The 15088-nt window shown below is 35.2% G+C and overlaps 3 protein-coding genes across 3 annotated transcripts; all 3 read left to right on the forward strand.

Annotated features, from left to right (window-relative positions):
- Positions 1-134: 134 nt before the first annotated feature.
- LOC114479603 (zona pellucida sperm-binding protein 3-like) lies at positions 135-2425 on the forward strand. The gene is made up of 10 exons (XM_028473358.1): positions 135-201; positions 278-462; positions 533-636; positions 700-791; positions 1432-1612; positions 1670-1775; positions 1844-1932; positions 1995-2086; positions 2166-2278; positions 2366-2425. Exons 1-10 carry the CDS (start codon positions 135-137, stop codon positions 2423-2425), a joined length of 1089 nt encoding a protein of 362 aa, XP_028329159.1.
- A 2172-nt stretch (positions 2426-4597) lies between these two features.
- On the forward strand, positions 4598-6923 carry LOC114479605 (zona pellucida sperm-binding protein 3-like). Its single transcript, XM_028473359.1, has 9 exons — positions 4598-4664; positions 4742-4908; positions 5002-5105; positions 5185-5273; positions 6102-6282; positions 6366-6471; positions 6535-6620; positions 6704-6792; positions 6865-6923. The coding sequence occupies exons 1-9, from the start codon at positions 4598-4600 to the stop codon at positions 6921-6923; spliced, it is 948 nt and encodes a 315-aa protein (XP_028329160.1).
- Positions 6924-7798: 875 nt separating this feature from the next.
- Positions 7799-14311, forward strand: LOC114479606 (RING finger protein 212B-like). Its single transcript, XM_028473360.1, has 13 exons — positions 7799-7860; positions 9157-9270; positions 9376-9428; positions 9523-9597; positions 10170-10264; positions 10352-10475; positions 10560-10591; positions 11291-11331; positions 12732-12756; positions 12845-12908; positions 13992-14043; positions 14127-14157; positions 14242-14311. The coding sequence occupies exons 2-13, from the start codon at positions 9171-9173 to the stop codon at positions 14309-14311; spliced, it is 762 nt and encodes a 253-aa protein (XP_028329161.1). The 5' UTR covers positions 7799-7860; positions 9157-9170.
- Positions 14312-15088: the final 777 nt, after the last annotated feature.

Here is a 15088-nt window from a genome sequence, read left to right on the forward strand (position 1 = left end):
AAACACTAGGAAATTGCACCATAACATTAGACCCAGCCTCCAACCACCAACATTCACAGGTGTTTATCATTTAGCTGATTATACAGGAAGTCTTAAAAGCAAAGCACTTCCAAAGTGCTTTAGATCATTTCGTCATGGTGACTCATTGCTACTGTGGTGTGATACTCTTGGTGGTCTTTGCAGCCACTGTTACCAGTGAAGGTATTGGTTACTCATTATTTGTCATGTTGGCTGAATGTTTGAAAACCAGATCATGATGAAGTGGGTGCTTCCACAGATATAGAGGTAACATGTGGAAAAGATGCTGTAAAGATCTCATGGAAGATCCGTAAGGACTTAGTGCCGCATGCGGCTCGCCTCTTCCTGGGAAGCTGCATGGCTTCACAGCTTAAACTTCTGCCCAATGGAGATGGAGAGGCACACTTTAACTACCCGCTCTCTGAGTGCAAGTTCAAGAAACTGGTAACGTATTGGGTCATTTTGAACAAATGTGGCTTTTTCTTCACTTTCTCATCAGCGTTCTGTTCTTTAGATGAAAGGGAAGCATCTGATTTATCAAAACAAGCTGACTTTCAGACCACAGGCCAAGTCAAAGCCTTCAGCCTTTGTGTACCCCATTGAATGTGTATATAAAAGGTAGTGTATATGTAAATTACATTTTTAAAAGATTAGAATTTAAGTATTCTTGTTGTGTTGTAGACCTGAGGGGTGGATCCCTCCATTCTTGAACCCTGGATCAGGTGTTTCTGAGGGTCATGGAGGACTGGTTTTCCACATGGCACTTCTCAATGGTGAGGTCAAAATCATCATTTAAACAAGGTTCTTTTTTTATCTTATCTGAATAATATCCACTGTTACCCAGGAAGTTTTGAAATATTTAAGCAATAAAAATGTAAATTGTTTAAATCAGGAAAAATAGGTTAAGTGACCAAGAGTGGTAATAAAGGTTTTTAAAAACTGCAGAAATAGGGCAGAAAACTGACAGAAAAAGGGGTCCAAGGGTCCATATTGGCTTAAAAGTCACAGAAAATAAAGTAGGAACAATTAGTTCAAACTTCCAAATAACGGGCGTGACAAATTGTGGCTGTGGGTAAATTGTCCGAAATAAGCGTGGAACATGGTGAAAAAAGGTTGCAAGTGTCAATATTTAACACGAGGTGGTAAAAAGGATTTTAAGTGCAGAAAAGGCATTGCAATTTGAAGTGGCAGAAATGGGAGTAATCTAGCAAAAATGCTTTAAAAGGAGCAAAAATATGGCCAGAAAAAGATTTCTTAAAATTTGACAAATTTGGTATAGTTGCAGAAAAAGGTGAAAATACTCTCTAGTTTCTTGAAGACATCTGGTGACCCTCAAGGTTGAGAACCCCTAGTTTATAACTGTCGATTATATATATTTTAAAAAAAAAACACACTTCACATGTTTCTCTTCAGAGCTGCTAACTGGTATTGCAAAGACCAACATCATCCCGCTGGGCTCATTTATGCCAATCTGGGCAGCAGTGGAGCAGAAGGCCCATCAGCCATTGCTGCTGCTCATGGACGAGTGTGTAGCAGCGACGACACCTGAGCTGCAGCCTGGCAGTCCGGTCTACCCCATCATCAGCAATAAAGGGTGAGATTTAAATGCAAATCAAGGCACCAGGTTCTCACCGTATGCCCATCTCCTCAGGTGTCTACTTGAGAGCACGCGAGGAAACTCTCTGTTCCTCCCTCGATACCACTCTTCTGCTCTCATCCTCTACCTGCAGTCATTCAAGTTTGGTCTTGGACAAGAGGTAGAGGAGCACGTTAGCCAGAATGATAGAAGTTCATGTCTGTACTGACTGTAAACTTGTGTTCTCAGGTGTATATTCACTGTAAACTGTTAGCATGGGATCCCGCAGCAATGGATGAAACTAAGAAAACGTGTCACTACGTAAAGGAAATTGAGAGGTAAAGGTCATAAGGATTATTCTACACTGGAATAATCTGCTAATTCTAATTTGCCGTCTCAGCTGGCAGCTCCTTGACGACCCCTACCGAAGCTCCCTTTGTAGCTGCTGTGCTTCATCCTGCCACGCCCGTTACAAGAGAGGAGTTGAATGGGGTATCGTACACATGTTGTCTCTAATGGTTCTAAGATTATCCTAGAATCAGGACAAGTTTATTTTTGTAATTTCTTGCAGATTCCCGTAGACGCACACCCACTTCTGTGTTGGGACCCCTGATCATTGTGGACCCATCTGACCCAAGGCTCAACGGAACCTCAGTTGACTCTACTGAAGACAAATTTAACGCTGTATGAAAACCAACTGCATGTGTAATTTATGAATCTGTTCTAGAGAATGTATTCAACTAATTATTTTTTTTTTTTTTTGCTTTACAGGCGAAGAATGCAGTGACTGGACTCGTGTACAACAGTGAAGCCACCAAAAAGAATGTTTAATTTCAGGATATTGGCACATGCCTTAGCATTATATATTTATTTAAATGTTTCAAATTTGAGCTGATAAATACATTTATGTTTGAGTTTGCACCTGTTGCATTGTGTCTTTCCTAATGTTTCTAATGTATGGCACCCTCTAACCTTTGAAATAAATATGTAAATTAAAATCTGGCTTATTGAAATGCAACCTTGTGTCACAAGCATTAAATATGTGAAATTGGGTTTTAAACTTAAAAACCTGTTTAAAGTTGTACATTAACTCAATACATTTTAAACATCACGCAAAAGTAAATTATAAGTACTTTAATTATCCTGGGGGAAATACTTAAATTACAAGGCTCAACCATTTCAATTAAATGTTTAATGATTAAATACAAGTGTACAGTACAAAAATAAAATTAATGCAAATATGAAGTATTGTCTAAAGACTTTTGTGAGCACATGTCTTTTGGCAAGTTGACAATTTCACTTTCGTTGCATTTTCATATTCTCCAAAGACCAGCATACTAGGTCTTAACTACTTCAATAGTATAAAGTGAATAGTGCTTTTTGACTCAATTCTAATGTAATTAAATGATTCCTTAAGGAAACCTTTTTAAGTCATAGAGAAGACAAATCTGAACTTGTGTTTGGCAGTGTAAAAAATGAAACGCATTTAAATGCGGTGGCCATGATGAGAACAGTCATATCTGATGCATATCCTGGTTGGGGCCTGCTGTGTGTAGATCACTTACGCTGGACTTAACCAACCCAAAATCAGAGTTGGGTCTACGTTAGCACTTGCCACTGGTGTAGCCAATCAGGTTGTGGAAGTGACTCCTCTGGTTATGTCACTGCTCTTTATCTTGTCAGTCATACAGTATGTCGGCTTTTCCACGGGATGATGGAGGCTGTCTCAGTGGAAATAAAGCTATAGGCAGTGTAACCCTCCCTGGATAGAATACACATCTATCTCAGAGCATTGGCACTATTGTCTATTTATACAGTGACACATTGTAAACACAAACTTATTTCACACACCAAAGAAAACCTCCCTTAGGTCTGCAAAACAGTATTGGAAATATCTCATTTTAACATGATGTGTTTTGAATATTGTAAAGCATAATATTATATATGACATCAAACTTAATTAGAAGCCAGTGTTAATGTTTTTCAGCAAATTCTGATTTAGTTTTAGTCATATTTTGACTGAGATAACGTAATTTCAGTCAAAAAAAAAAAATCATTAAGACTTTCAGTTATAGTCTAGTTTCAACTATGTCCCTATACAACTTTTTCATTTCCGATATGATACCGATATTGCAGCCTTGCGTATTGACCAATACCGATATTGAACCGATACGATATCAGCATGAATCATACATACTTTTATTACTTTTTTTTTTTTTTAGTAAAAAAAAAATTACTTATTTTGTCAGGTGGAATTTTAGAAAAGGCAAACAGAGAACAATAGTCAGCAACAGTAGGTATGAGAAAAACTGGCCCATTTATTATTAAACAATTGGTTACATAAATGTTTACCTTCAACATAAGATCTACATTACTCTACAGTTGAATAAAATAAATACAAAAGGAATTGCAAAAAAAAAAAAAAAAAAAACAGGAAATTTTAATCCAACATTTGTTTTCAGGCTGATATCGGACCGATTTAGTCCAGAATTATTCTTCTGGTTATTGTCACTTAAAAAAATGTAGACGACAAAAACTATGACAAAAATTTTCAGTCAAGAAAATTCATTGTGTATTTTTTTTTTAGTGTGTGTGTTTCAATAAACCCTGTATTTGCGCACACACACACACACACACACACACACACACACACACACACAAACCTGTACTGTGTGACTGTTGCTTGTATTTTTTTTTTTTTTTTGCAAAATGGCTTTACATTCAAACAAGGGAAACCTGTACATATGGTTTGTATATCCATCAATGTTAGTAAATGTGAAATATTTTTAAAAAAACTGAATGTGCCAAATCAAATTAGAATATTAAGATATCACGCATTTTATAGCATGTTTTACATTCACTGGCAACACAAATGTATATTGTCTCACACATTTACAGCCAATGAGCTCCACCTGTGGGCGTGGCCACACACCAGGTGAATGCAGTTGTGTTAATTAAAAGGCAATAAAACCATGGCTCCAGCACTCACGCTGGTATCCAGTCATGATGGCTTTTGTCCAGTGGTGTGTGCTGCTCCTTAGCGTGGCTGCTGCCATTTCAGTGAATGCAGGTAAACATGTTAAACTTTTCATCTGTTCTTGACATTTAGTTCTTTGTTTAAGTGTGTGTGTTTTTGTTTTTTTTAAGACATGACAGTGGACTGTAATCCAGATTCAGTGATGGTGGTGTGGACGGAGCACAAACCACATGTTGACATGTCACTGTTTCGTCTGGGCAGCTGTTACCCCACCAGAGTCACAGCCAGGGAGGTGGTCTTTAATGTGGACTTTAATGAATGTAACTTCAAGAAGCTGGTGTGTAAATGCTCAATAGTGTTTTTTTTTTTGTTTTCACATACAATCATGATTTTTATTTATTTTTTTAATGATGCATTTCCTATTTGTCAGGTAACGGCGAGTACACTGATGTACTTCAGTGAGCTGCTCTTTATTTCCTCTCCAGACTCACATGTGCTGCCACATTCCCACCTGGTTGTCTGTGAATATGAGCGGTAGGTGTGTATATTTTTTTTTTTTTTTTTTTTTTTTTTTGGCCATAACATTGAAGTCAACGGCTTATTTTATTTGCAGACCCAAAGACTACTACCCTGAGATCTATGAGCCTGTGTTTTCAACCTATGACACTGAAAATCTGATATTCAACATGCAACTTATGAATGGTGAGTAGTTAAATAAAAAGGCAACATGTTTTAATGGCTAAAATGAGAAGCTAATTAAATTCAGTAAATCTGTGTACCACATTCATAACCCTTTAAAAAAAAAATTGCAATTAATTTTTTTCTAATTAAAATGTTATGTGCAGCAGTCTCTTTTTCACTCTTCAATGTAGTTGCCTAGTTTTTTTTAAGGGATGTGACTGTAATACAAGTGTATCTTTACATCAAATATTTTCAAGACAAACTAAACTGTAATAGTAAAAAAAATTAATCAAATGTGGTAATTTGATCTGAATACATCAAATGTAATCAATGTATATAAAGAGTGACATGTATTAAACTCGTGGTCCAAGGGCCAAATCGGCCCTGAGCATCTTATTTAGCCTGCAGGAGAAAGTGACAAAACATGAATCATTGTGTAAATGTTACTGTCTAAACAATATTTGCAGCAGTCATTTTTAATGTTAAACAATTGGAAACACTCAAATCCTTTTTCCCCACAAATTATGAAATATTTCCCTTAGCTAAACTTAAATTAGTCATGAAATTTTAAGTGATAGTCCCAAAAGGACTATCACTTACTACTTAAATGTCTTTCATAATATTTGGTTATGTAGAAGTGCAAACAAAAACACAATTAAAATCACCCAATCTCCTGCATAAAGTCTGTGGCCCACTGAGATCAAGCTGTTGTGTAATAACCCCTGAAAGCAAATGAGTTTGGTGTCTAAACCTATTAAATACTGAAATAAATGCAGATGATATACTAGTAATTGATCCATAAATGCCTGCCTTAAGATGCCCTACTTCAACCTGCCTTTGTGTTACCAGATTTCTTCTCTGGTCCTGCTAAGTCTACCAGTTTCACACTGGGTTCCATCATCCCAATCATGGCCAGTGTACGGCAGGCATCCCATCAGCCATTGCTGCTGCTTCTTGAGGAATGTGAGGCTTCCTCCACCCCAGACCAGAGGCCTGGCTCTAGTTTCCACACCATAATCAACAACAAAGGGTATTCCTGTTTCTTAGCTGTGTGGACTTCTAATTTTAGTCTTAAACTTAACTTTTTTTTTTTTTTTTTAAATCTCTGAACAGATGCCTCGTGGACAGTAAAGAGTCTCGCTCTAAATTTGAACCAAGACAGAAGTCTTCAGAGCTCAGACTGTCCCTTCAAGCCTTTAAGTTTGCCTCAGGAGAAGAGGCAAGTTTCATCTTTGCCAACTTGTTTTGATGAGTTAAACATGACGTAATGGTTATCTAACAGGTATTTCTTCACTGCACTCTTGTGGCGTGGGAGCCTAGTGGTCTTGACCACACAAAAAAGGCCTGCCACTATGTCAAAGATCAAGGGTAATCTAAAGCTTAACGTAAACTTGTAATTTATTCTTTGCAATAGAATGCACTGAGTTTGGTTTCATCCTGTTTAATTTTAGTTGGGAGTCACTGGACACTCCTTATAGTAGTTTGTGTGACTGCTGTGAGTCCACTTGCAAATCCAGAAGGACCAGGAGTTTAACATCAGGTATGTTGCATAAAATTAGCCTTTCTAACCAAATTCAGCCTGCTTGACTTTTATTTTATTTCCCCTCCCCAGCTAAACATGGGATAGCACACAAAGTGATGCTTGGACCACTACAGATCACCGACTTCTAGGTAAGAATCTTGTGTACATTCGACTCAAGCATGTTTTATTGACCTTAACTGAACTTGTTTCCAACAGGGATGGATAACGCAGACTGAAAGGCTACATCTGACTTTCATACATCGTATTGGGAGCTTCTGAATTGACATGCCACATGTTGCCTAATACTGTGTATGAGATATTTATTGTAACATCACATTTTAGTCAAGCATGAGAAACCACACCAGCACCACATGCTGGTGTGGTTTCTCATGGGTTAGTTGATCCACAAATGTAAAATTAAGGAACAATGCTGTATCACTTTGTATAAAATGCTGGAAAAAGACTACAAATCTCAATAAAATGCTTGAGAAACTTAAATCCGTTGCATTAATGAATAAATTCACTGCGTTGTGGAAGTCTTGGGTAACAGGTTTGAATAAAAATACTTTTATGATTAAACTGCTTAGGCTTTTTAACTCTAATGACAATAAATTACTGACCATGAATCACACGGTGGTAAAATATCAAATCTTACTGAAGAGTTTTCACAACCTGAATAATCATAATTCTAAAACAATGCAATAAAACCTTTAAAACTGTAAGTCAATGTGCATACAGTTGAAATATTTTTTAATTTATAACATTGGTTTGCCCACTGCAAAATTTAAGAATATTTTACAATTCCCTGTATTTAATGTCTACAACTTCTTTACATTGTAGTTTTTTTTTTTTTGTTTTTTTTTGATCCTGTGTAAATTATTTTACTGCTGATAAAATGTAAATTAGCTTCCTTCAGCCACTGATTACAAGTGCTCCAAATCACGTGTCTGTAAAAGCTGCACTTCCTCAGTCATTAGCGAAGGTCACGTGACCAGAGTCAGCATACGTCACTTCCATTAGCGCGAGGTATAAATATAATAAAACTAGTTCCTTCAAAATCGACTCATGATTTAAACCCCTATCGAGGTAAGATACTACTGTGAACGAATACGTGATGTTTTATGCAGTGAAACTGTTATTCCACCTGTTAGCTACAGCTAGCCGTAATTATTGCAGCTAAAGATAGTCTGAAAGTAGAAAATTTAATCACGTGGTTGTTCATTTAAAGGGTTATACTTGTATTTTGTTCATATTACAAAACATAACCTGTTAACAGTCTAATCCTGAGTTACACATTGAAGATGGATTTTCCTTATTTAATTTCTATATGCTTTGTGATAAAATAGGATTATTTTTTAAATCCCAGCGTCAAAGTTGAATCAAACTTTCATAAATGATATAAAATCATTATTAAACACTTACTGCCACTTTTTAGATCAGGGATGGATAACTGTTGGCCCGGGGGCCATTTGCGGTCATGTGGCTAATTTTGTTTGGCCCCCAAAACAACTGCGCAAAATGACAGAAAAATAAAACAAAAATACACTAACTCATAAAATGCAGATAAATGACAAAAACACACAAAACAAAAACAATTACTCAAAATTAAATCACATTCTGCAAAAACACACAAAATGACAGAAAAAAAAAACCACCACTCTAAAAATGCAAAAATTACAAAAACCCAATACAAATTTACTCCAAAACAAATGAAACAAACAAAATGACTCCATAAATGCACAAAATGAGTTCAAAAACATGCAACAAAAATACACAAAACAAAATAAAAATATACTAAAATGACAGCAAAAATACACAAAACAACAAAATTATACTAAGATTACAAGACGTTTGACAAAACCATTTGTTTCTGTCTGTGTTGATGTTCAGATTGGTCATCATTCTAAATGCTGACATGAATTCTAAAAATGTGGCTCTCGGATCAGACAATCACATTTTTGTGGCCCCCACTGTGATGAAAGTTGCCCATTCCTGATTTAGATCATGGGTGCCAAAATCTGGTCCTGGAGAGCCCCTGTCCTGCATGTTTTAAATGCTTTTCTGCTCCACCACATTGTAAATGTTAGTTCACTATCAGGCTTTCTGTACTGCAAATAGTGGGACTAGTGATGACATTATGCTGAATTAAGTCACATAAAAGCAGAGAAGTGTCGTCAGAGATGGTGAAATCAAACTAAAAAGTGCAGATGATCTGCAAAATGTGGCCAAACAATTTTTTAAACAAAAAAGGAATTATGTACACATTGCTTTTTGTAGCTTTTTAAAAAAAACCACATTTATTTATTGAAAGTGCAACAGTTTTTAGTCCATATTTATCTTCTTTTGCGTCGTTTTTCCACTGATGTTTTAACCTCTGCGCAGACGTTTCCACAGAAATGGAGTGGTTCCATTGCAACCAGTGCTTCACAAAGAAAGGGACGAAGTTTGCCGTGTCCAGCTGTGGCCACATCTGCTGCAGTGAATGCATCAAATCCAGTGAGACTGTTGTACACTCATTGCTTAATCCCTCTGCTTCTCTCCTCTAAAACGTGTTTAACAAATTCTTGACTTTTTACGCCAAAATATGTACTTTTTACTCAGGGCAATGTGGTGTTTGTGGTACTTGTTGCAGTTATCTGCCCATCACGGATGAGGTTGGTGAGATTTCACTTGTTCATATAACGTGTTGCTTAGCAATACAAACACATGGTAATGTAATGTAACATATTTCTGTTTTCGTTCTCGCAGATGAAGCCTCAAGAGAAAGTGTTTTTCAAGGATCCCGTTAAGCTCTTTCAGTCACAAATGAAGCACGTATGCCAGGTAGGGGTGTGAAAAAATACATTTCCCGATATATTGCGATTTTTTTTTAATTAAAAAAAAAAAAAAATATATATATATATATATATATATAACACTATATATATATATATATATATATATATATAACTGCATTTTCTTTTTCTTTTTTACAGTGAAAATGTGCAAAAACATTAATAATAAATAATAAATAGGATGTTTTGAAGCAAATAGTTTTGACTCAATTTGTCCTCTGAATGATCAATATCTTCTGATGAACATATACAGCAACTTGATTTTTCATATCTGCGTTTAATTTTGATATTAACTGGGTAGAATATTGTGATATACCACGATAATATCGTATTGTGATATATCACGATAATATCGTATTGTGATACGCATCGTATTGCAACATCCTTGCCAATACTCACTCCTAATGCCAGGTTGTCTTTTTTTTTTCTTCCTGAAATTAATGCATCATAGTGTGTATTTAAAGCTCAATTCAATGTTCAAATTTATGTTGAACAATGGCGTAGTCGTTCTCCGTCTAAAACTACTTCCCGTCATTGATTTATCTCATTTGAATGTTTCAGATCGCCACTTTTCAACAGACGCAGATGGAGTTGATCATAAAGCACTTCAAACACAGGTCTGACGAATTAGAAAAACATCTCAATGAAGTCAGCAGGTGGGCAACTACAAATAATCGCCTTTATTAATGTTGGTCGCTTTGTGAATAATCCCCCCAATAGCTTTATTTCTCCTGCCTGTTCAGAGAGAACAGTGACCTGAAAAAGCAGCTTTCGGAGATGAAAAGAGAGAGAGTTGACTTAAAAAAGCAGTTCTCCGAGCTGAGAAAAGAAACAGATGAGTTAAAGAAGCCGCTCTCTCAGAGGAGGGTAAGTCCAACAAGGACAGAGCTATTATGGTAAATATTACTGATTTATTTCACTCTTTTTTTTACATCTGTGTGTGTGTTACAGGTTTCTCCTGCTGGCCAGTTTCGTACAGACAGGTATTAAATATACCCACATTTGAAACTAGGGATGTCGCGATGCAACTTTTTCATTTTCGATATGATTCCGATATTGATCCAATATCAGCATGAATCATACATATTTTCATTACTTTTTTTTTTTCTTGAATAAAAAAATAATAATGACTTATTTTGTAGTGTGGAATGTTAGAAAAGGCTTGATCAAGTGATGTTACTCAGACAACAATAGTCAACAACAGTAGGCATGAGAAAAACTGTCCCATTTATTAATAACCAATTGGTTACATGAATTTAAACCTTCAACATAATATCTACAGTATTCTACAATTGAATATAATAAATACAAAATGAATTGGAAAAAGAAAATTCGGAAATTCGAATTCGATATTCGTTTTCAGGCCGATATCGGACCAATATCGATATTGGGTCGGACACCCCTATTTGAAACAAACCTTTATACCTTGTGCACTTTTATATTGATTAACGTGTTATACCAATGCACTTTTATTCTGATAAACCTTTTATTCTGACAGACTTTTACCATACCTTATGTTGTTTTTTCTAACTGTGTCTGTTCTGGCTCGAATCTTTAAGTGTACTTGAATGTTGTGTGAGGGCATTTGCATTTTTGTTGTACTTTGTACAATGACAATAAAAAAGGATTCTGATTCTGATACATGTATCCATGTAACATTTGAATATTATTGTAACTCACAGCACTCAAAGGATGTCCCTCCCTGTGGCAGTGACTTCCCCAGGTAAACCCACTATTCTCTACTAGGCCATGGGCTAAGATAGTTATCCTGCATCCCCCAGAATTGTGTGAAAAAACAACTGTAGAGCATAATGATGGCATGATTTAGACGATTTAAACATTTTGAAAAATCTCATTTTATAAATAAGTGGAATGAAACAGACTCATTTCTGGTCATTTTCCGCTTGGTGTGGGACCAAGACTGACTCTTGTATTTTCAGTTCATGTTCAAAAGATCATTTCTATCATTTTGTTTGTTTTTTGTCTCATTTTGTGTGTTTTTTTTTTTTTTTTGTCTCTTTTTGCATTGTCTGTTCTTTTTATTATTCAGTATATTTTTTCTCTTTAGTGTGTTTTTGTTGTTGTTTCTATTTAAATTGTTCTTTCTCAGTGTGTGTGTTTTTGCTGTCGTTTGGTTGTCTATGTCGTTGTCTATGTTTCTCTGTTATTTTTGTGTATTTTGTAGTGATCTTGTGTACTTTTTTCTCATTTATTGTGCTTTTGTTGTCGTTTTGTGAGTTGCTGGTAATATTTAGTATGATTATCATTTTTAACTAAAAATAAACATTAAACCCCACATTTTTAATGCTTTTATCTGTAAATTTTCTTCTCTCTCTCTCTCTAGTACCACCTGTAGTGTCATCTCGTACCACGTACCCCAGTTTGAGAAACACTGCTTTAGAGTGTTCTGAACATGAAATCAAATGTTACCGTTGCATAAGTTGCAATGAACTTAGTTTACAGGTACCCTTGAAATGTATTTAAAATCAATATGTTTCCTAATCCATTTTCACATTTAACATTTTGGTCATATGCGTACCAATAAAACACACAAATGAGGTACCAAAATGAAGCTGGACCTCTGCTCGTTCTAATAAATTCAATGAAAATATGGTTTGAATTTTTTTATTACATGTTAATGAGCTATTTTATGATAATACCTAAGTCTATATCTCAGGTTTGATCGTAATTACTATATATAGTATTACCAGAAACTGTGTTTAAACACCTTTAATTTGACACTAAAACAAAGTCTCTACTACGTTACCTCACAAAGTTATAACAGATTCATATTTAAGTAATATATCACAAAATATGACCAGGATTGACACTTGTTGAGATATTTGTTAGCATACCACATTGTTGGATTGCTATAGCAGTAATATATAGAGAACAGAGGATCAAATGAAATCTATACTTCTTCTGAATCTCTTGCAAACATTATTCTTTGATTAAAAAATACCTCCCAGGACTTATTAGTGAAAATATGACTGCACACATTTTACACATTTGGATCCAACCTAATAAAACGTAGAATGTTGAACATTTCTGATGATCCAAATAATCCTATAATGTTGTTTTTTGAAAGTGATCCCTGTACATGATGTTTTCTTTTTTCAACAGTAACACCTCGCTCAAGACCTATGAGGTAGTTCTACATTTCCATGCAGTAGCTGAATTACTGTACCATTTAAATAATAATATGATGCTGAAATGTGAATTGTGACATTTCTCAGTAACGTCGGATCAACAGAGTCCCACCGCTGGACCAGAGACAGAGGTCTAAGCCTCTCCCTCAATGTAAGTCATTATTTACTTAATGTAATACATTCAGCTTTAAACTAGGGCTGGGAATTTAACGCGCTAATTGCGATTAATTAAATACAGGAAAATAAAGCACAAAAAAAGAGACAATTTCAAACAAAATGTGTCAGCTTCATCACTTGGTCGAGTTATTTCATGCCAAGTGTTTTGCAATGTTCAGTTTCCACTTATCTGGAACATTCTGTACTAAGTGCTGTTTTTCCTTTTAATAAACAAAGACACATCTGTTTTAGAAAGTTTGCAAAAAATCCGTAAAAGCATGAAAATAGTTTTCTTAAATGTTAATGTTAGCACTCAGTGCTTTTGGTATTTAAGCTCATTTATTGTTTTCATTTATTCAATCTTAGACCAAAATCCATTTAAATTGGAAAAATGTTGCTTCTCGTGTCAAATGTTACGCGATTCATTACAAAGTCTGTCATTAATTAGGTTACTTTGAGTCCCACCACTAGTTTAAACAAATCACAGTAATTATTTTCATATAAAGGAAGTTTCTATAACATCAGTTTATATTAACGTCTTCCATCTTTCAAATTAAAATCCCATGATTGAACACACACACAAGGGGTTTGTAACTTTTCAATACGCTTTTACATTAAAATGAATGTAAATATTTTGATTTGCCAATTGATAGCGTAAAATCCAGTTGAGTTTTTGAATAATGACTTTTATTGATAACAAAGTGAACAAAACGTTTGTGACTTGGACAATTCAAATCCTACATAATTGCCCCAATGTTGATTTTCTCTCCTATAATAAGAACATGGCAATAATCTTATATGTTAATAGTTTGACGCAGTATGTGAGAGAAATAACCCTACAGATAATTACGTTTGTCTTGCGTTACCAACCAACTTACATTAAATTCTCACTCTGCAGGTTGTAGATCTTTTGATTAAAATGTTTTCCCCAAAACTAATTTATTTTTAGCCTTACACTAATATTCAATGTTATTGAAACTTTGTTGTTTCGATGGAGAATATCAAATCCCTTTGCTTTGATTCTTGGTAATATACAACACAAAAGCACTTTGTACTATTTCTCCTTTTGTCATGTCAGACTCCTGGATCGTCTGCCTCCATATCCAGCCATAGTTCTCTTAATGAGCACAGTAAGTCTGTCTCCCATCTTTGATTTATCATTTATACTGAATTCATCCCATCTTCAATGTTTTTCCTGCCTGTTTTTTAATAGGAACACCCTCCTTCTTTACTACACCAAGAAGGTGAAACAAGCTTTTAAACTACTTTCTACTACAATTTTTAACATTTGCATTGTTAATGAACGTGTGTATTTCTGTCCTCCACAGAACTGACACTCCCAACATCTTCCAGCTCCAGTTTATGAGTGGAATATCAGTGCAGTCACCCAGGCTCTGAGCCCCTTCCTAGATATCAGGGATATATGTTTGTTACTGATGGCTCATTGCTGAGGTTGGTTGATGAATTTCTTATTCACTTATAAACCTTCATATTTGTTATTTGTTCATGAGATTAGGTAAACATCTTAGAATGCAGTGTAGCATATGAGCTCTTATTTTACCTTTGCTGTCTAGGAGACAATATTGACCTGAATAGACAATAATTATATACAATCTCAATCTGCTGTGTTCCTAATAAACAACTGTTACTCATTAATGTAGTGGTAGCGTCTTCTACCGTTTCCGTTGACACAACTGTGCAAAAGTGGATGAAATAAAACCAAATAAACGTGAAAAGTTTAACCTTTAAAAATACAAGCATTCCCCACAGCATGACAAATGTTCAGCTTTTCACAAAAGATAGGACACAGCTTTGTTAAAAAAAAAGTTTTTTTTTAATCTTTTCTTTGTTTTGATGCATCTATGGAACTTGACTCCATGTCAAGCCCACTTCATATGTAGTTTCTACTTTCTGCATACACAGCATTGATGGGAATATAAATACAGTGGCTGATAACTTAAAGACACTAGGTTGATGCTAGATTTTTAAAATGTAAGCTGAAAAAAAGAAACTGTTTTCTTTGGATTTGCTACTTGTACATTATGTGGATGCGTCCATCCCATCAAAACTGTCCATGAAAACAAAAAACATTGACGTCATGTCCTACATCTATAAAGACACAAGTAGAGTCTACGTTATTAATGACTGAAATGATGACAGAATTAGCAAATCACA

This window comes from Gouania willdenowi, chromosome 17 (genome assembly GCF_900634775.1).
Source record: "Gouania willdenowi chromosome 17, fGouWil2.1, whole genome shotgun sequence".
NCBI lineage: Eukaryota > Metazoa > Chordata > Actinopteri > Blenniiformes > Gobiesocidae > Gouania > Gouania willdenowi.

Excerpts from the sequence above, each read along its gene's own strand:
- LOC114479603 (XM_028473358.1), top strand. The coding sequence starts at position 135 with ATGGTGACTCATTGCTACTGTGGTGTGATACTCTTGGTGGTCTTTGCA. Across the intron at positions 637-699 it reads ATTGAATGTGTATATAAAAG|ACCTGAGGGGTGGATCCCTC; the intron begins GTAGTGTATATG and ends GTTGTGTTGTAG. Across the intron at positions 792-1,431 it reads CCACATGGCACTTCTCAATG|AGCTGCTAACTGGTATTGCA; the intron begins GTGAGGTCAAAA and ends GTTTCTCTTCAG.
- LOC114479606 (XM_028473360.1), top strand. The coding sequence starts at position 9,171 with ATGGAGTGGTTCCATTGCAACCAGTGCTTCACAAAGAAAGGGACGAAG. Across the intron at positions 12,757-12,844 it reads CCTCGCTCAAGACCTATGAG|TAACGTCGGATCAACAGAGT; the intron begins GTAGTTCTACAT and ends GACATTTCTCAG. Across the intron at positions 12,909-13,991 it reads GTCTAAGCCTCTCCCTCAAT|ACTCCTGGATCGTCTGCCTC; the intron begins GTAAGTCATTAT and ends TTGTCATGTCAG.
- LOC114479605 (XM_028473359.1), top strand. The coding sequence starts at position 4,598 with ATGATGGCTTTTGTCCAGTGGTGTGTGCTGCTCCTTAGCGTGGCTGCT. Across the intron at positions 5,106-5,184 it reads GTTGTCTGTGAATATGAGCG|ACCCAAAGACTACTACCCTG; the intron begins GTAGGTGTGTAT and ends TTTTATTTGCAG. Across the intron at positions 6,793-6,864 it reads GACCAGGAGTTTAACATCAG|CTAAACATGGGATAGCACAC; the intron begins GTATGTTGCATA and ends TCCCCTCCCCAG.